The sequence below is a fragment of the Nyctereutes procyonoides genome, unplaced genomic scaffold (assembly GCF_905146905.1).
Source record: "Nyctereutes procyonoides isolate TBG_1078 unplaced genomic scaffold, NYPRO_anot_genome, whole genome shotgun sequence".
NCBI classification, from domain to species: domain Eukaryota; kingdom Metazoa; phylum Chordata; class Mammalia; order Carnivora; family Canidae; genus Nyctereutes; species Nyctereutes procyonoides.
Window position 1 is genome coordinate 57,488,110 of NW_026575131.1, and position 19,162 is coordinate 57,507,271.

A 19,162-nucleotide genomic window follows, 5' to 3' on the forward strand; every position below is an offset into this window, starting at 1 on the left:
TCCCCATCTGCAGTGGCCTGGGGTGCTCTGGTCAAAGGGAGGACTCCACCCCTCCAGGCGGGGCCTCCCTCATCCTCCCTACCGGCCTTCTCAGCTGTGCCCGCACACAGTAGGTGCTCAGGACATGCTGCGTGAATAAGTGGCTCCGAGGGGCCTGGCTCTGAGCTGCTCCAGGAGGGCCCACGGGCTGGACAGCCCCTTCCCCTCCCCACCCCATGCTCAGGGCTCCACACCCCACAGCCGGCTGCCAGGAGGAGGGGGCAGGCAAGCTGAGCCTGCGCTTGCCGGGGGAGCAGAGGGGTCCCCACCCCCTCAATCCACCTGTCAGGGGCATCATGGGCAATGTCGAGGAGTGCCAGGGGTGAGCAGAGGGGCACCTGCCGCTGCCTGCGTGGGCAGGGTGGGGGGCAGTGCGCAGATGCTGGGCTGCGGAAGGGCGGGTGGTGGGGGCCCTGGGGCCACCCCGTCCTCGCAAAAGAGCGGCGTCCACTTGGGAGAGCGTTGGGAGGAACGCCGCCACCCCACGGCCTGGTGGGAAGCCGGAATCCTAGGGCCAGGGCCAGGCGGGAGGGCGGAAGGCAGGGTGGGGCCGGCCTCTGGTGACAGCAGTGCCCGGGAATGCTCCTGGCGGGGCTGGACGGGGGCTCTCCGCGCCCCACGGCCTCTGGAGCTCACTGCTCCCAGGGCGGTGGGGCCCTGCCCTGGGGGGGCCGGGACCTGGAGGGGGACCCCGGGATTGCAGCCCAGGTGAGCAGGGTGCCTCAGCAGGGTGACCTTGACGGAGGGCTGGGGGAGAGGACCAGGGAGCGCGTCCTGACTGGGAAAGGGGACCTCGCGGGGACGATCTGGGCGTCGGTGGAAAGCGGGCAGCCCCGGGACTCCGGGCACCGCAGGGCCACCTCGCTTCTCGCACATTCCCGGGCCCTGAGCGCGGCGCCCGGAATAGCAGCCCCGGGGTGGGGGTAGGGGCGGCCAGTTCCCGCCCGGCTCCCCGCCCTGGGCTTTCCAAGGTCACCGAGAGCGGACGCCGGGACAGCGGGACGGCGGGACAGCAGGACGCAGGACAGCGGGCCGCGGCTGCCAGCCCCGGGCGGCCGGGCCAGTCCCCTGCCGCAGATCCGCGCCGAGGCGCGCGACGGCCGCGCGAGGGCGCATGGGGCTGCCGCCCCTGCGGACCCCGGCCTGGGCGCGCCCCGGGAGGCCGGGTGGGAGGGGCTGCCCGGCTCCCCCCGCCCCTCCCCGCGGGCCCCGCCGCTTCCGCTCGTCCTGGGGCCGCCCGGGGAGTCAGGACGTGCCGCCCGGGCTCTACGTAGCCGGTAAGTCCCTCTTCCTATCCTCCCACTCTCCGGGCCGGCTAGGGGCTGGCCAGGCAGCAATCCCCAGGGTGGGGGAGAGCCCTGCCCCGCTTTCTCCTGGGGAAACTGAGGCCTAAGAGGCGTGGCTTGCCCTGGAGTCACACCTGCGGTCCGGAGTGCGGCCGGAAGGAGGTGGCTCCTCCTGGAAGGGTCTCTGCGGGGTCGACCACGGGTGCTGCTAGCCCCCCACCCCTCACCTGGCCCCACCCCTCGAGCTGGTGGTGCTGTGGCCCCGGAGGGGGAGTCAGAGGGCCGAGCCCCGCCGCACCGCAGCTCTCCCACCACCTTCCTCCAGGCCAGCCAGGGCTCTGGGTTCAGAGAGGGGCGGGGACGCAGCGGGCCACACAGCCCTGGGCAGAGAAGGGGACCTGCCCACTGGTCCCCCAGGTCCTCAGCACCTGGAGCCTCCACGGGCCCCAGCCCCTGATGCGCCGGGTCCGAGTGTCAGAGCGGGGCCACTGAGGCTCAAGAGCGTGCAGAGGGTGGGCTGGCACAGGACCAGGGCCCAGGACGTCGGCCTGGAGAATGCCAGCTTGTCCTCCGCGGCTTTCGGGGACTGCTGACCCCGGGCACCTGGCCCTGGCCTGAGGAAGGACTCACAGGTGGCCCCCTGCTCCCCCCCTTCCTCCAGCAATGCCATGGTCATGAGGAGGAGGGTGTGGATGGCGAGTGACTTCGTCGTTCCCCTGACAGATGAGGAAACTGAGGCCCTGGGAGGCAGAGCCTCTCCTCCCCCCCCATCCACTCACCCCCGATGCCTCCTTTCCTGTGTCCTCATCAGAGGCCCCTTCCCTCCGCAGGCCACCCTGGTGGGGCCCACGCCCTCCGCACATGAGGTCACGCATTGACAGCTGGACTGGGGCCAGGTCACCCCCTCTCCTGATCCCGCAATCCCGGGGCTCCCTGCTGCGGGGGGCCTGGGGGCTGAGGTGGTCCCGCAGGTCCAGGTGCAGCCTGGGGGGCTTCAGCCAGGGGCTCGGCCCCTGACCCCGCCCCCACCTCCTGCACCTTCTGGAAAGTCCCTCCTAGAGCCCTGGACTGGGTCCAGCTGGTCCCCATTGCACAGATGAGGAAACTGAGGCCGGGGTAAGTGGAGTGGCTGGCCCTCGGCCACACACGAAGGTAGAAACGAGGAGGACGACGGTGGGGTGAGCGGTGATGGGGCCCCGACCCTGCAGACAGCACGCACTGGAACGACTCCCTCCACAACTACACATGGATTTAGCACCTACTGTGTACATCGGAAGACAACACACAGTCCACACAATCAGCAGATACTCCTGAGCTCTCCCCCCACTAGCGGGCCCTGTGCCACCTGTTCTTCTCACCTGACGCGACGGAGCCCCGAGACTTCCCTGTAACGGGGGCTCTGTTATTACCCCACTTTTTAGAGACAAGAACAGAGGCCCAGAGACGTTAGATTACTGCCCCAAATCACACAGCCAGTTGGGACAGAGCTGGGGCGCAGATCCTGGCCCGCTGGCGCCCCCACTGCAGCGCCCCCTCCAGAACCTCCTTCTGCTCTGGACTCTCCTGAACTGTGGTCTAGGGGGCAGTGCTCAGGTAAGGGGGACCTGGGCCCAGGGAGCGCGCAGACTTAGGGACCCGGCCCGCAGTCTGGGGGCCACCAGGCTCCTCGCCAGGCTGCTGGTGCCTCTGTCTCCCCAAGTAGGGTCCCAGTGAGTGGACCCCCTGGGGTTCCTGGAGTCGCTGTTCCAGCTCTTGTGGGCGGGGCCTCTCTGTGCGCAGCCGGCACTGCATCTGGTGAGCAGAAAGCCAAGGTTTGGCTGGGGGGCTGGGGTGTCTGCCCCTCCTTTCCTGCCTGCCCGCCCCACTCCTGGCCGCACCCTCAGCCTGCCCACACATGCTGTGCCTTTTAATCCCACTGATCCAAATGGAATGTGGGTGGGGTTGACCAGCCCAAAGTGGGGGGCGGAGGGCAGGCCAGCTCTGGGGAGAGGGTTACTGGGGGTCCTGACCACACTTGGGCCTCTGTGCTCCTCCCTGTAGGTTTCCTGGGGAGGAGTCCTGCTGGGGAGACACCCACGAGTACCGCCTCTGCCGTCTGCCGGTAAGTTCTGTCCACCTACCGGCCCCTTGGCTGTGCCTGGAAGACCTTCTGTTTCCCTGCTCGTGCCCCCAGATACACTTGTGCCACCCCACCAGGTTCTCTGGGCTCCCCTGGGGCTCTTCCAGCCTCAGACCTACCTACCTTTGTCCTCAGGACTGTCCCCTAGGGGCCATTCCCTTCCGAGACCTCCAATGTGCCCTCTACAATGGCCACCCTGTCCTGGGCACCCAGAAGACTTACCAGTGGGTGCCCTTCTATGGTGGTGAGTAGCCTTCCCAAGTCTTCCTGTTGGTCCAGAAGAGGCAGGGAGAGCTGGCAGGGAGAAGGGGCTGTTAAGAAAGCGGGAGGATGGCAGGACTGCAAGGAAGAGAGAATATTAGCGCTGGGGCTTTGAAGGATCTATAGGAGCTGGGGTGAAAGGGGAAAGCACAGGGTTGAACACCAGGCTGAGGATTTAGGTGGAGCTGTATCCAGAGGCCAATAGTTCTCAAACTTATCCCGGTAGCAGGAAGTGTTGCCGCATTTAGCTGAAAACAGCAAGTTACATAACCGTGTGCCCGGGGCAGCACGCCTCCAGAATTAACGGAAACAGAAAGCTTTAGACACCATAGTGGAAGCAGATACAGAGATGGAGAACGTTCCATCTGTCAACCTCATTGGGGGGTTATTTTTCGGTTGTGGTTTTTTTCCCCCAAGAATTAGAGGGAAGTTGTGGTGATCCCATCCCCGCAGAGGCCTGCCAAGGCGGGTTTGGGCTCTGCTCCAGGCAGGGTCCGCTGGCCAGGCTGGGGGGCAGGGGGAGCCCGGATGAGCAGGGGGCAGGGCTCTGTGGCCCGCGCGTGAGATTGGACGGCTCACGGTGGTGCCCCACTGCCGGGCAGAGGGGGAAACTGAGTCCTGCGGAGGGCCAGTGACACACCTAGGCTTTTTACTGGGCACGTGCTGGGTGCAGGGCCCATGTGCTGAGCGACTTGTGCCCACTGCTGGCCCCCAGACCTGGAACAGTGTTGGGGAAATAGCAGGTGCTCTGTGAGCGACTGCAGAACTAAAGAAGGAATGACGAATGGGCAAGGGTGTGAGCCCTAGGTAAGGTGTAGGGAGTCCTTACCTGAGTGAGTGCCTGCGAGCACGCCCAGGAGCCTCGCCTGGGACAGTCCCCGCGCCGGAGGCAGGACGCCTAGGTGCCAGACCTGGCTGGGCCTCAGCCTCGGCGTGCGGCTTTGGCTGCATCTCACCTGTCTGAGGGAGAGGAGGCGGGACTCGAACACAGGGCCTCCGCGGGCCCCACGCTTCCTCCCGCCCGCAGCGCCCAACCAGTGCGACCTCAACTGCCTGGCCGAGGGGCACGCCTTCTACCACAGCTTCGGCCGCGTCCTGGACGGCACCCCCTGCAGCCCGGGCGCCCAGGGGCTCTGCGTGGCCGGCCGCTGCCTCGTAAGGCCTCCCCGGGGCCCCCGCCGCGTCCCCCCAACACCCAGGCCCCGACCGCGCATCGCGACCTCAGACCCCAGCCCTCGCGGCGCCAGGCCCCGCCCCTTCCACAAGCCCCGCCCTCCAACACAGGCCCCGCCCCTCCAGTCCCAGGCCCCGCCCATCACGCGGCTCCCACGTGGCCTCCTCCCCCAGAGCCCGCCCCTTTCCTCGTGGGCCCCGCCCCCAGGGCTGCCCCGGGCAGGGGGGCCGTCGGGGACGCCGCGCTCGCCCTCCTCGCCCCTGCAGAGCGCCGGCTGTGACGGTTTGCTGGGCTCGGACGCCCACGAAGACCACTGCGGCCGCTGCGGCGGCGCCAACGAGTCCTGTATGTTGGTGCAGCGCGTGTTCCGAGACTCGGGTGAGCGCCCTCCGCGCCCTCCCCGCTAGCGGGAGCGGGCCCTTTAACGAGCTTCGGGCCCGGAAGCGAGGTGCCGAGCGATTGGCCAGCCTGTGGCCCAGCCCCCTCCGCTCTGCATTCTGATTGGTTGCTGCCCGATGGTCCCGCCCTCCCCGGAGCAGAGGGGTCCTAACTCCCCGCTGCGCTCAGCGCGAAGAACCCGAACTCCCGAAGCGGAGCGGCCGTGCGGGGCCCCAGGACCCTGGCTAAGCTCCTTAACCGCAGCGTCTCATTTCATCCTCAAGTCCCTCAAATACCCTCCCGCCTGCGCCCCAACGCCCCTCTTTCCTCCCGGCCAGGTGCCTTCGCCGGGTACTGGAACGTGACCCTGATCCCCGAGGGCGCCAGACACATCCGCGTCACCCACCGGAGCCGCAACCACCTGGGTATCGCGGGGTCCGAGGGGGGCGCCCTGCTGGCCGCCTGGGGGCCCCTGGGAGCCGGGGTCGGGAGGCGGGCCGGCCGCCCCCGGAGCCCCGGGAGCCCCGGGAGCCCGCGCTGACCTGTCCCCTGCAGCGCTGCTAGGGGGCGACGGGCGCTACCTGCTCAACGGGAACTGGGCGGTCAGCCCACCCGGGACCTACGAGGCGGCGGGCACCCGTGTGGTCTACACCCGCGCTCCAGGGCCAGAGGAGAAGCTGCACGCGGCTGGGCCCACCTCCGAAGACCTGCTCCTGCAGGTGCGGGCCCACCTCTGAGGGCGCCGGGGTGGGAGGTGTAGGCGATGGCTGGGGTTCAGGAGGGCGGCGGAGGCTGGGGCCAGAGGACGCTGGGCCATCGGTCCGGTGCGGCTCCCTAGGTGTGACATCCCTCCAGGTCCTCCTGCAGGAGCCCAACCCCGGCATCGAGTTCGAGTTCTGGCTCCCTCGGGAGCGCTACGGCCCCTTCCAGGTGCAGGCGCAGGCGCAGGCGCAGGCCCTGGGCTGGTCCCTGCGGCAGCAGCAGCCGCGGCAGGTGGAAGCGCAGCCCCCTGAACTGCCCGCAGCCCCAGCTACCACTGTCCCACGGATCCCGACCCCCACCCCAGGTGAGGCGGGCCCGGCAGGGGGTGGGGAGCAAGCAGGCAGGGGCGGCCCTTGCCCCTTACCATTCGGCCCCCACAGACGCCTGCGAACCCTGCCCGGACACTCGAGGTCGTGCGCACCGGCTGCTCCATTATTGCGGCAGTGACTTTGGTGAGAGACTCCTTACCTGGCTCCCACCTCTGAACGTGACCCCTGTCCTGCTGACCTCTGACCACGATCTGACTTTACCTTTGACTCCTTGACTTGACTCCAGCTGGACCCCTCCTGACCCTAATTGGACTCCCTGATCTGACCCTTTGCCCTAACCTGACCTTTGACCCCCTCATTGGTCCCTGACCTCACCTGACCCCAGTCCTCCCCACTCCCACCCCTCCAGTTCCCAGGGACCTCCAGGGCCCCATCTGACCCAGCTCCTTTCTCTGGTAATGGGGTGTGTGGGGATGGGTGCCCAGGGTGGAGCGTCCAGCCAGCCTCCCCACGGTCCTGCCCACAGTGTTCAGGGCCCGAGTGCTGAGCCGCCTCCACCAGGCCCAGGAGACGCGCTATGAGGTTCGGGTGCAGCTCATCTATAAGAACCGCTCGCCACTGCGGGCCCTCGAGTACGTGTGGGCCCCGGGTCGCTGCCCCTGCCCACGGCTGGACCTCCGCCGCGAGTACCTGCTGGCCGCCCAGCGCCTCATCAGCCCTGATGGCACTCAGGACCGGCTACTGCTGCCCCACGCTGGCTATGCCCGGATCTGGAGCCCCGCCGAGGACAGCCGTGTGCGCCTGGCCTCCCGGCGCTGCCCCGTCTGAGCCCTGGGACCGGGGCCTGCCGTGTGCAGCGAGAAAGACAGGCCCGACCAGGCTCAGACTCAGCGTATCTCCCCTCTTGGCCCGGCTTAGAAACCTCTCCCACCCACAGCTCTGTGACACCCCGTCACACATGCACAGATGTCCCTGCATGTGGTGAGATCCACTGCCGGGAGCAGGAGGCTCTGGTGAGGACAACTAGACTCTTATTTCCTCTCTCACTCTGGCTGCTGGGAAACTCAGAGATATTTTACACTTGGAAACTTTGTGTCTGCTTTTATTCCCTTTGCCTCACACTGGCTTTTTTTAGAGACACTGTCACCAACAGGCAGGGCCGACGGAAGCGACCCTAACAAGACATCTTGTAAGGTGTCTGTTTCCCCTCTTGCCCCGGCTACCAGAGATGATCCTGAGAGCGTCAGCAATGCTGACTAGGCCTCCTTCCTTTTTATTTCTTTTCTTTTTTTCCCTCTTCTCTCTGCTTTTAATTTCTAAGTAATCCCTACACCCAGCGTGAGGTCCGACCCCACCACCCGGAGATCAAGAGTGGCTCATTCCACTGACTGAGGCAGCCGTGCGCCCCTGGCTGGGTTTCTTTCAGGCCAGCACTGCTATCCATCCCTTCTTTATTCCTACTTAATCTTTACAGCATTTTTTTTAAATTTTTTTTATTTATTTATGATAGTCACAGAGAGATAGAGACAGAGGCAGAGGGAGAAGCAGGCTCCATGCACCAGGAGCCCGACCTGGGATTCGATCCCGGGTCTCCAGGATCGCGCCCTGGGCCAAAGGCAAGCGCCAAACCGCTGCGCCACCCAGGGATCCCTTTACAGCATTTTTAAAAAAGGTTTTATTTATTTATTCATGACAGACACAGAGAGAGGGAGGTAGAGACGCAGGCAGCGGGAGAAGCAGGCTCCCTGCAGGGAGCCCGACTGGGACTCGGTCCGGGTCTCGGGTCTCCAGGACCACGCCCTGGGCTGAAGGTGGCGCTAAACCACTGAGCCCCCGGGGTTGCCCTTTACAGCACTTTTTAAAAACAAGGGCACCCCGGGGGAGCATCCATGGCAGCAGGGCTCTCGGGGGGAGCTGGCAGGCAGCCCCACACTCACGCTGTCACCGTGTGCATGTGCGCTCACATGCACCCCAGCCTTCCTCCTCCTCCTGGCCCAGTGCACCCTCCCCAGCCCCCTGGGGCCACACTTCCACATCAGGCCATCCAGAACCCCCCCACCCCAAGCAGAGGAGACAGCTCAGAGCTCTCAGCCTGTCCCCTGTGCGCATGCGTTCTCCTGGACATAGTCTACTCTGTTCTCCTGGAGCAGGAGGGCAGACCTGGGCCATGTGTGAATTGGGGGCACCTGGACGCTGTCATTCAGCAAACCTTCCCCTGGGGCCACCCTGGAAGAGCCACCCTTTTGCCTCCCCACCCCATGCGATGGTGTATGAGGTCATTTGCGACAGTCTGAACTTCTTTACCATCCGTGGTTGTGGTTTTGTCTCGGACAAGGGATGCTCAACTCGGGGGGTGGGGGTGGGGGTCTCAGGTTCAGCCCCTGACCTTGCAGGTGACCTGCAGCCAGACCCTGCCCCTCTGTAGGCCTCAATTTCGCCATCTGTGGGTACCCTTTCAGCCCATCTTAGCTCTGAGGAGGGGAACCGCACTCTTTGGATTCCTTCTCTGGTCTCCCGTCCTCCCCGGCCCTGGGCCTGGCCCTGACCTCCCCGGCCCTGTCACTGTCCTCCCAGCCCCTGGTCTCCTATCCTCCCTGGCCCGGGCCTCCCAACCTCCCTGTCCCCATCCGCCCTGTCCCTGTCCCCGTCCTCCCAGCCTGGGCCTGGCCCTGTCCCGGTCCTCCCTGTCCCTGGCGTCTCATCCTCCCGGCCCTGTCCTCCGCAGCAAGTGCTGAAGCTGGGCAATCCCTCTACTCCCTCCGGACAGTGGGACGCGGTTCTGGAGGCGTGGGGCCTGGGCGCCCCCTGGTGGCAGGAGGGAAAGGAGGGGATTCAAGGCACCTGCTGGGGCCGCGAGCGGGAGCACCCCCCCCCCGCCTTGCCACCCCCTAGGGTGCCCCCTTCTCTCCTGGGCGCCGGCCTTCCCCCGGAGCGCCCGTTCCCACCCAGCGGCCTCCTTCCGCAGCACGCACCCAGGCCCCCGTGCCGCTCAGCCTTGCCAGCGCTGCCCCACCCCCAGCTGGGGTTACCCCTCTGCCTCACTGCCGTGGTGTGGGGTGTGGCGGGGCGCCGGGGTCCGCGGGGCAGCCCTGCCACAGCCCCAGGCCGGCTGGCCCAGCCGGAGGAGAGGCTCGAGTGGGGTGCGCTCCGGCAGACAACGTGGCCCCGCGAGCAGGACTCCCATCTCTCTGCTGCTCCCTCCCCGGCCCGGCGGCGACATCGTTTCTGGGGACAACGGCGGGACAGTCACAGAGGACAACATGCCCTGGATTTCCTGGTCCACTCTTTAGCTTTAACACAAACAATTAGAAGCCAGAAGACGCTGCCATCCTGAAGCCGCTTCCGCTCTCCCGCGTGGGCTCTGGCGTTTACTGGTGACCGTGTCCCCGCGGGCACAAGGCCCACGCCCGTGTGCACTGGAGACTGGACCGTCGCTCGAAGGGGCCGTAGGGAGGCCGGTCAGGACCGCGCCTGCACCCAGCTGTCTTGGCCGTCGCCCGGGAGCCCCCCCGGAGTGGCCCGTCAGTCGGAGGGTAACCGCAACAGGTGTTTGAGCCCCGCAACGCTCTCCCCAGGACGCCGCAGGATGCTGGCTCCGGGTTCCAATGCTTTTCTTACTATTTTTTCTTAAAAGATTTTATTTATTTGAGAGACAGAGAGAGAGCACTAGCTGGAGGGAGGGGCAGAGGGAGCGGGAGCAGCAGGCTCCCCACGGAGCTGGGAACTCGCCGTGGGGCTCGATCCCAGGACCCCGAGTTCGTGACCTGAGCCGAAGGCAGATGCTTCACCGGCTGAGCCACCCGGGCGCCCCTCTTCTTACTATTTTTAGCTCTCTGCAGCCAGCAACCCCCTACTGCCTGCCCGGGGCCCGCCCTCCCCTCTCTCTGACCCTGAACCGGGCTGACCCACGGAGGACCTGGCCCAACAGCTGCCGAGAGCCCTCGGCTGTCCCACAGCCCCCAGGGTCACGTGCGGCTCGGCCGGTACCGGCGTGGCCCCCGCGGGGTGCAGTGTGCGGTGTCTGCTCCAGATGAAGGGTCCTCACCGCAGAGGCCGAACCCGAGTCCAAGTCCTAACCTCCAGGACCTGGATGGGACCTGATTTGGAAAAAAAGGTCTTTGCAGATGCAGTTAAAAGTCTCAAGATGAGATCATCCCGGATTATCCAGGTGGGCTCTAAACCCAGGGACAAGTGTCCTCGTAAGACAGGGACAGAGGAGACAGCCACGTGGCCAGGGAGGCGACACTGGGGGATGTGGCCGCAAACCCAAGGATGCCTGGAGCCGGAGCAGGTGGGAAGGACCGTCCCCTGGAGTCCGCGCAGGTCGCTCGGTCCCGCCACACTCTGACCTCCGGCTTCTGGCCTCCCGAATGTGGGAGAATGAATCTCTGTAGCTCTCCGCCTCCCCAGGACTCTCAGATGCTCACCCTGCCATCCCTGGCCGGTGCACGCCCCAGGAAACACGAGCTCTGCTCACCAGAGGCCGGTTCTAGAAGGTTCCTAGCAGTTTTAGTCACTATATGCCCAAACTGGAAACCATTCAGTCCAACAGAGGAACGGTGCGCGACCACGCGGCCTGCAGCGCGGCCAGCCTGACAGCGGGGCTCGGGGCCACGCGGCGCAGGGCGGATCCCACGGCCGAGCGCTGCGCGGTGGGGGGGCCCCCCGTTGGCGGTGGCAAGTGACTGGGACGGGCTGGCCGTGAGGCGGCATCACTGGCTCTGAGTTGCTGCTTACACGTTTCTGCATGTTATTTATTTTTATTTACTTTTAATTTTTTTAAAGATTTATTTATTCATGAGAGACACAGAGAGCAGTAGAGACCCAGGCAGAGGGAGAAGCAGGCTGCCTGCGGGGAGCCCGATGTGGGACTCGATCCCGAGACCCCGGGGTCCCACCCTGACCCGAAGGCACTCAACCTCTGAGCCACCCCGGTGTCCCCACTTTTCTGTATGTTTAAGTTACAAACAAAACAGGGGCACCTGGGAGGCTCGGTGGGTGAGTGTCTGCCTTCGGCTCAGGGCGTGACCCCAGGGTCCTGAGATCGAGCCCACGTCATTCGTCGGGCTCCCTGCTCCCTGGGGCGCCTCTTGTCCCTCCCTCTGCCCCTCCCCCTGCTCCTGCTCACTCTCTCGCTCTGCTCTTTCTCCCAAATAAATAAAATCTTAAACAAACAAACAAACAGGTCTGAGGGGCTAAAGGTCACTGTTTCTACCTGGTAAGGTGCGCGTGTGTCCTCCCACCTGTGCCCCCCGGTCAGCCGATCCCTGGCGGGCCGGGACGGTATTTGGAGGGACACATCCCCTTTTGCTGCCCCCTTGGGCGGCGAGGCTGGACGCCAGCTGCAGGGGAGCCTGGTACCGCCTTCCCCCCTGGACTGTGGCCACGCCGCATTCTTCAAACAGCTGCACCAGCGATAAGCAGACTCCCAGGTCCCTGTCCCCAAGGCCCAGGCGACTCCTCCGCAGGGCGGGGGTGGTGCTGCTTTAATGATTAGGTTCCGGCCCTCCCTCACCCCCAGCAAAGCCTGTGTCCCCAAGCAAAAGCCAAAGTCCTCCGCACCAGACACCTGTGAGGTCAGCCTCGCCCCACTCAGCTCCTCTCTCCTGCTCCCTCATTCAGCTCCAGCCACGGCCAGCCCGCCCTTCCTCCCCGCCCGGCGCAGCCCTGCCCCAGGCCCTTTGAGTGTGCTCTTCTCTCTGCCCAGGTCACTTTTGCCCTGGCTGTCACAAGACCCATGCCCTCTGACCTGACTCTCCCGTCTGCATGTCTCTGCTCAACTGTCACCTCTGGAGAGAGGGCTTTCTCCGGCTCTTCCTGACCCCTGCTCCATTCCCCCCCAACATTCCCTTCCTTCTGACCTATATGTTTATCATGCTGTCGTCACCTCCCCAAATCCTCAGGAGCCAGTATTGTTATCTCTCTGGGCCATTACCGCATCCTTGACTGGCAACAGGGCCTGGCATATGGCGGGCGCTCAGTACTTGTTGAACGAGCAAACGAATGAGTCGGACCCGTTGCTCAGCTCAAGGATGAGGACACAGGCTGCAGGGAGGAGGCTGCACAGGGCCGCCTCCGTTTGGGGCAGAGTGTGTGGGGCGAGAGGGGCCACCAGCAGCTGCAGACAAGCTGGGCCTGCGAACGCGGGGGCTGGGCTGACGTGCCACTGGCCTGTGGGAAGTGACAGGCACCAGAAGTGTCTCCAAACACCGTCCGATGTCCCTGGGGCACCATTACCCCGAGCTGGGAACCCCTGAGTTACAGCCTTGTGAGCATCCTACTGACGCTCCCCTTGTGTTTCCACCAGAAATTGTGACCCGGGAGCGGGGGGGCATCTGGGGGCTCAGTCAGTTGAGTGTCCGGCTTCTGATTTCTGCTTAAGTCACGATCACAGGGTCGCGCTCAGCGGGGAGCCTGCTTGACAGTCTCTCTCTCCGTCTGCCCCACCCCCTGCTCACACACAATTTCTCTTAAATAAATTTTTAAAGTCTTTTTTTAAATTTTTATTTATTTATGATAGTCACAGAGAGAGAGAGAGAGAGAGAGAGAGGCAGAGACACAGGCGGAGGGAGAAGCAGGCTCCATGCACCGGGAGCCCGATGTGGGATTCGATCCCGGGTCTCCAGGATCGCGCCCTGGGCCAAAGGCAGGCGTCAAACCGCTGCGCCACCCAGGGATCCCATGTCTTTTTTTTTTTTTTTTTTTTGAGATTTTATTTACTTATTCCTGAGAGACACAGAGAGCAGCAGAGACCCAGGCAGAGGGAGAAGCAGGCTCCCTGCGGGGAGCCCGAGGTGGGACTCGATCCCAGGACCCCGGGGTCACGACCTGAGCCCAAGGCAGACGCTCAACTGCCGAGCTACCCAGGCATCCCCAATTTTTTTTTTAATCTTAAAAAAAAAAACCCAAAACACAAGCCATGACCAACCAGAATCTGGGAGAGCAGGCCCTGGCGGGGTGTGGGGGACGCACACCGGGGGGGAGGGGGCAGGTCCTTCTGAGCTGTGGCTGCAGGCGCCTGGCCACAGGCTTGTCTTCAGGCGATGGAGGTGCAGTGGGGTTGCCGCCCTCTTCGCGGTGGGCTGAGACACTCGAGACCCCCGGGTGCCGCCCCCCAGCTGACACCACCTCCGTGCTCAGTCCCCGACGCGCACACCCCTGCCAGCTTCCCACTCAGGCTTTGCCTCCAGGGACCTGCCCGCCCATGGGTGGTGTTCTCGTGTCACTGCACGGTCGGACTGAGTTTGTCTGTTTGCTTGAGCGTTCAGCAGCTATATCCACGCGACAGGCTTGTCACCCCTCTCGCTGCGGTCTCTGCCTGGTTCTACGATCAGGCCCCGGCTGGTGTTTAGAGGAGACCGACTGCAGGCTGCCGCTTCAGCCTTCGCCCTCACCCCCACGCCCAGGAATGCCACCCTGACGCCAACTGCCAGCACCCCCACCTTGGGCCAGGGCTTCCTCCGCCCCTGCCCCCCACACTGCATGCAGGGTGGCCACGGCTCCCCAGGAGCCAGCAGGGGCGGTGGGCAGGAGTGTTCCCGGCTACGCAGGCGACCCAGGCTTCCAGAGCCCACCCCCCCCACACCCGGGATGGAGCTCCAGGTGCCCACAGCGGTTGGGGCTCGGCAACACCCAAGCTCAGCCTCCGTCCTCTCCCCATCTGCCCCCCCCACCCCTGCTGGCGATGCCCGGGATCCCTCCCAAATAAAGGCCTTGTACTCTAATTCTCGCTCCAATTCTCCTCCGGGAAAAGCCTTCCCAGCCACATGGCAGGAGCGTGGGCAGGCACCTGTGGCTCTCTGGGCCTCAGCTTCTTCAAGCCTCTGCTCTTGGTCGGATACGACAGTGCCCGCGAAGCCCCCGGCCCCGGGCTCCCCCCGAGGACACACGGCCAGACGGAGCTCGTCCAGATGAGCTTTATTGAGTCGCCCCTAGCAGGCCAGGTGTTTCAGCCGCCAGCAGTGCTGCAGACAGCGCAGCCTGTGCCTGGGGTGGGGCCAGCGGCAGGTGACCTCGGTGGTGGACTCGGAGGTGTACTCCAGGGAGGACTCGGACGGGCTGGAGCCAGGCAGTTCGGGCACCGAGGAGCTGCCGCTGGGCTGCGTCAAGGACTCCTTCCCATTCTGTCTGCCGGACTTGGAGGCCTTGGGGGCCGGGTCCCCGGGCCCATCTGAGGTCTTGTTGGGGGACTGCGCGGGGACGGCGGTGCCGCTGGGGGACTGCGAGCCCTGGCTGGAGGAGGTGTTAGGGCGCTGTGCGGAGCCTGAGGACTCTTGGGCTGGCTGGGGTTGGCCCAAGGCAGTGGCAGATGACTGGGGACGCTGCTGGCCGGCGGTCTCGGAGGACTGTCTGGAGGTGGCTCGCGGCCGAAGCTGCACTCTGGACTTGCTGGGCACCCGGGAGGTGCCAGCTGGGGGGCGCACCTGGGGCTGGGCTGAGATGGTCTGCGAGGAGCTGGCGGGGACTGGCTTGCTCGGGGACGAGGGGCTCGTGGAGGTCTCTGCTGGCGAGTCGGTGGGGGAATCCAGGGGGGACTTGGGCCGCGATGTGCCCCCCGGCTCACCAGCGGGCGGCGGCTCCTTGTGGAGGCTGGGCGAGGCTTTCACTTGTCCTTCTGGAGCTGAGCCACACTTGCTTTGGCTGCAAAGACACGGCCGAGGGGGTGAGGCGGGGCAGGGCGGCGGCCAGGGGCGCGGGGGCCGACGAGGCCGTTCTCCCGTCGTCCGCGGGGACCGCTCTTCACGCAGACCTGCACACGCACAGGCCGACCTCCCGGGGCTGGGGACTACGTACGCTCAGCTCCAAGGGCGGCTGCGGGGGTGACGAGAGCCCGGCCCCGGGCCAGGGTCTGCAGGACTGGTTCCCGAGAGCGTAGGAGAGAGAGGCCGACAGTGAGGGGGCCGCCGAGGGGGGCGACCCAGGGGATGGCCAGGACGGAGGGGGCAGGAGAGGGCTGAGCAGGGGCTGGGGGGCTGGGACCCAGGCACACGGAGGCGGGGACACGGCGACACCCCCGCGCCCCGCGAGCACACACCGTCCCGAGTGATTCCGGCCGCCACGTCCAGGGCTCGCCCGCTGAAGTCCCTCACGATGCTGTCCACGGCCTCGTGGTGCTTTAGAAACAGTGGACGAATGGCGCGATGATACAGCATGTGAGCCCCGTTCCACGGCCCGGGAATCATGCAGAACAACAGGAAGGCGCACTGTGGGGACACGGCAGGGGTTAGGCTCGCTGGCCCTGGGGCACGGGGCTGGGCCACCCCGTCGGACAGCCTGGGGACGGGGCAGCAGGGTGCGGTTCCCGCCAGCCCGGGTCCTGGTCGCCGGCCCGCCCCGGGGGGCCCCAGGCCCGCGTGTGACCTGGCGGCACGCACCTTGCCCGCGTAGTAGAAAGGGAACCAGGACAGGAGTAGATCGCTGAAGAACTCTGCCAGCCCGAACAGGCCGTACACCACCCAGTAGGTGAGCCACACAGTGTCGTCGTCTTTGCTTGGGCTCTCGATAGCTTTGATTCTGGGGGCGGGGTGGCGAGTCAGGGGCTGCCCAGGGCCCCCAGACGCCCCCGCCCCCGGGCAGCCAGCAGGCACTCACGATGCATAGGCGGGGTACACAAAGCCGATTACATTGCACAGTAGAGACGCCCCGAAGCCGAACAGAAGATACAGGCTTAGCAGAGTGGCGGCTCCTGCAGGAGAGAGGGCGTGGGCAGGGCGGCACCCCTGGGCCGCCTCCCGCCGCAGACCCGGTCTGCAGCAACCACTCCCCCTGCAAGCTCGGGGACCCCACAGGATGGGTTTGCCACCCTTGCAGCACTTGGGCGACCGTCACCATGGCCCCGGGCCCCGTGTTTTGTGTCTGTAACCAGGTAACCAGTCGGTCTGTGCCCCCCCCCACTAGCCCCAGACTGCGAGCCCCCCAAGGGCCGGCAGGGACCTTGGCCCTGAGAAGTACAGAGTAGCTGTTTGTTGAACGAGTAAGTGACCATCCGCCCATCGCCAGTATAAGTGCCCTGCTCAGGTCCCATGGGAGGGGCTGGGCACCAGAGACCGGCGTCCGAATGAAAGTCACGGGAGAAAAACCCAAAAGTAAGGCCATTCTGTCATCCGGGCTGGATTCCCAGTGAGCAGGGAACGGCAACATTTGTGACTTTGATCTCAATGGAGTTTTTCATCCTCACCGCTGCGGACAATCGGGGCAGGATCATCTTCGGTGGGGACGTCCTGGCCCTGGGGTGCCAGGCAGCATCCCGGGCCCCCAGCCCGCGATGCCAGGAGCACCCCCAGTCGTGACAGCCACCAACGTCCCCAGTCACTGCCCGGTGTCCCGAGAGGGACAGCATGGCCCCGTGTAAGGACCCTTGTCTTAGCACAAGACAGCTTAGCACAGAGAGCCCGCTGCTTTCCCACCTGCCGCACGACGCGGAGCATCCTCAGTTTCCCCATCTGTCAATGGGGTGGTAATAGCCCTGTCTCCCAAGGTTGCTGTGGCGATAGCTAAATACCACTCAGCTCTACGCGTTTCCCGAGCACCCTCTAGGCACACACACGCTTTCCCAGCGGTAGGTGAGGGTTCAGAGAAAACACCCCTGGGGGAGGCAGGGAGCCAGGAGCACGAGCCACTCTGAAAGCAATGATGGTAAACACTGCATTTATTAAGTGCTCCTGGTGTGCAGGTCCCTGCACTTCCCCGCTGTAACCCACTCAATGGCCAGAACACACGGGAAACTGGGGGAGTGAGACCCAAGGTCACTCAGAGAGCCTCTGGGCTCCTGGGAGCACTTTATAGCCTCCAGCCTCCTCCCCCAGGCTGTTATCTGCAGAGACAGAGGGCACTGGTGTGTCAAAGGGCAGAGTCACCCCCACCCTTCCCTCCACCTGCTTTGGTCTTTATCCCTAGGGCCTGGGGTCAGGGGAGGGAGGGGAGCCTCCCCAGCGGGCCTTAGGAGGTCTGGTCACCGTCTCTGCTGGGTTTCGTCTGTTGCTGTCGGGGCTGGGGAACTGATCATTTGGGGCAGCTGGGGCCCAAGAGGTCCCACATCTGGATGGGGGGGAAGTTCTGGTTGGGAGGAGCAGCTTTCTTAGGGCACCTCTCCCCTCAATCCCTATTCCTGCAGCCTCAGCAATGGGTGGATGACCTTGGACATGGGGGGAGCGCGCTCTCTGAGATCAGCAACAGATGGAGCTGGGGGGGCAGATGGAGAGGTGAGGAGGGAGGGGTGGATGCTCCAGACAGGGCAGGTGGCAGAGGCAGCCTCCCACGAAGCTCCTGACGCTAGAGGAGGGCCTCAGTTTCCTCCCTGTGACTCCCAGCCTCCCCAGGAGGCCCCTCCCCCCACTGCCCTATGACCTAGAGTCCCTGCCCCCAGATACCAGGGATGTGGAAACGCGCAGAGAAGCCAGGGCAGGTTCCTGGCTGAGCTGACCTGCCCTGACACCGCAGGCCCCGGGAAGCAAAGCACCGGCCTTCCCTGGGCCGCTGGGCACAGGTTCCCCTCTGGGGGAAATGGGAGGAAAGAGGACTCCCAGGATCTGCACACAGAGGTGTTCAGAACACACACCCTGTCCTCACCCAAAGCCACGTCTGGACAAAGTGTCCCTGTGATGCACCCTGGGTGTGTGTGTGGGGGGTGGCGGCAGAACTGACGGGCCTGGTACACGGGAAAAGAGGGGAAGAAGGCATTTGAGGAGTGCTTCCCAGACAGTCTGGGACACTGGCAGGGGCCCCCCCAAGGTCACCGAGGAGGAAAGGAAGAGGAGGGGGTCCTGGAATGGTTATAGTCAGGAGTCCCGCTCCCGGGCTGTTGGGGCTCTTCTCTACGCTCCCGCATCCACTACCCCTCCAGCCCCGTCACAGCCTCAGACAACCCAACCCAAGTATTCACGCACAGTGGGCCAAAGCCGTTGGGGGGGGGGGGCTCGCAGGAAAATGGGAGGGAAGAGAGGTGGGGGAGACCCTCCTGCCCCAGCAGGATGCTCCACTTGCTTCCAGCCTGGGATCCTTGTGGGACGGGGAGGCAAGACTCCAGGGCACTGGTCGCCTACCCGCCGCCCTCTCCTCCCCCAGGGCGGACACAGGAACTAGAAGAACTGGACTTCGGCCTGGCGGTCATCCAGGGCCCGCAGGGAAGGGGCAGCGGCGGCCTGCGGCCAGACCCGAGGGTGGGAGTGGAGGTAATGCAGGGGCCGAGAGAGGGGGTGACACTCGCCCGAGATCGCACGACGAGGGCATAGGACAGGCTGCTGGCAGACGCGAGGTCCTGGCGCACGACCCCTCCCCAGGATCTCCGTCTGTCTCCCCGGTGGACGGAGAGGTGCGCCCCGCCGTCCGAGCCCGAGCCCCGCAGAAGGCGCCGGCCGCGAGGGGTCGGGACCGGGGCCCCGGCGCCCCAGGGCCTCAGTGTGCCGGTCGGCGAAATGGGGCAGCAGTCCCGAGCGCCCCGGACGGCTCACCCGCGGCCAAGTACCGCTTGTCGACACCTGTCTTGGCTTCGAGAGCCCCTAGCGCTTCGGTGACCAAGTTCCTCTGTTCCAGAAGGTGCTCGAAGCGCTGGCGCAGGCCGTCCATGGCACCGGCGGGCCCGGGGCTGGCAGCCCGAGCTCGACCGCGGCCCCGCGCACCGGCCCCGCGGCGCTCGTGCCTCGGTCCCGCGGCGCGAGCAGCCCCGCTCCGCCCCCAGGCTGGTCTCCGCCCCCTGCCCCGCGCCCCGGCCAATGGGAGGGCAGGGCGGACAAAGGAGGTGGGGCCTGCCCCGCCTCCCCCGCCGCATTGCCCTCTGGCGGGCCGCGGCCGCCGCAGCCGCGACTCCGGGGGCAGTGGGCGGGGCGCCGAGGCTGAGCGCGCCGATTGGCGGACGGGCCGGGACGTGGGCGGAGCA

The 19,162-nt window shown here is 65.4% G+C and overlaps 2 protein-coding genes across 4 annotated transcripts; one reads left to right on the forward strand and one right to left on the reverse strand.

Moving 5' to 3' along the window:
- The first annotated feature begins 319 nt into the window (after positions 1 to 319).
- Positions 320 to 7,376, forward strand: ADAMTSL5 (ADAMTS like 5). Of its 2 annotated transcripts, XM_055344717.1 has the most exons (13): positions 1,099 to 1,316; positions 2,156 to 2,441; positions 2,747 to 2,918; positions 3,028 to 3,119; positions 3,366 to 3,426; positions 3,580 to 3,688; positions 4,733 to 4,860; positions 5,146 to 5,257; positions 5,596 to 5,682; positions 5,813 to 5,976; positions 6,113 to 6,323; positions 6,400 to 6,471; positions 6,815 to 7,376. In XM_055344717.1, exons 2-13 carry the CDS (start codon positions 2,422 to 2,424, stop codon positions 7,114 to 7,116), a joined length of 1,530 nt encoding a protein of 509 aa, XP_055200692.1. In that variant the 5' UTR covers positions 1,099 to 1,316; positions 2,156 to 2,421; the 3' UTR covers positions 7,117 to 7,376. The 2 variants fall into 2 exon arrangements, with proteins under 2 accessions (XP_055200691.1, XP_055200692.1); XM_055344716.1 differs by lacking the exons at positions 1,099 to 1,316; positions 2,156 to 2,441 and adding an exon at positions 320 to 747.
- Positions 7,377 to 14,755: 7,379 nt separating this feature from the next.
- On the reverse strand, positions 14,756 to 18,944 carry REEP6 (receptor accessory protein 6). Of its 2 annotated transcripts, XM_055343004.1 has the most exons (6): positions 18,738 to 18,944; positions 15,880 to 15,973; positions 15,663 to 15,801; positions 15,323 to 15,491; positions 15,082 to 15,144; positions 14,756 to 14,928 (listed from the first exon to the last, which is right to left on the reverse strand). In XM_055343004.1, exons 1-6 carry the CDS (start codon positions 18,850 to 18,852, stop codon positions 14,891 to 14,893), a joined length of 618 nt encoding a protein of 205 aa, XP_055198979.1. In that variant the 5' UTR covers positions 18,853 to 18,944; the 3' UTR covers positions 14,756 to 14,890. The 2 variants fall into 2 exon arrangements, with proteins under 2 accessions (XP_055198979.1, XP_055198980.1); XM_055343005.1 differs by lacking the exon at positions 15,082 to 15,144 and having other exon boundaries at positions 18,738 to 18,941.
- Positions 18,945 to 19,162: the final 218 nt, after the last annotated feature.

What these genes read in the sequence shown, in the direction of transcription:
- ADAMTSL5 (XM_055344716.1), top strand. Translation starts at nt 419, where the DNA reads ATGCTGGGCTGCGGAAGGGCGGGTGGTGGGGGCCCTGGGGCCACCCCG. An exon ending in ACCGCCTCTGCCGTCTGCCG is followed by an intron (nt 3,427 to 3,579) that starts GTAAGTTCTGTC and finishes CTTTGTCCTCAG; the next exon opens with GACTGTCCCCTAGGGGCCAT. An exon ending in GCGTGGCCGGCCGCTGCCTC is followed by an intron (nt 4,861 to 5,145) that starts GTAAGGCCTCCC and finishes TCGCCCCTGCAG; the next exon opens with AGCGCCGGCTGTGACGGTTT.
- REEP6 (XM_055343004.1), bottom strand. Translation starts at nt 18,852, where the DNA reads ATGGACGGCCTGCGCCAGCGCTTCGAGCACCTTCTGGAACAGAGGAAC. An exon ending in GGCCGGAATCACTCGGGACG is followed by an intron (nt 15,145 to 15,322) that starts GTGTGTGCTCGC and finishes CTCGGGAACCAG; the next exon opens with TCCTGCAGACCCTGGCCCGG. An exon ending in AGCCGCCCTTGGAGCTGAGC is followed by an intron (nt 14,929 to 15,081) that starts GTACGTAGTCCC and finishes GTGTCTTTGCAG; the next exon opens with CCAAAGCAAGTGTGGCTCAG.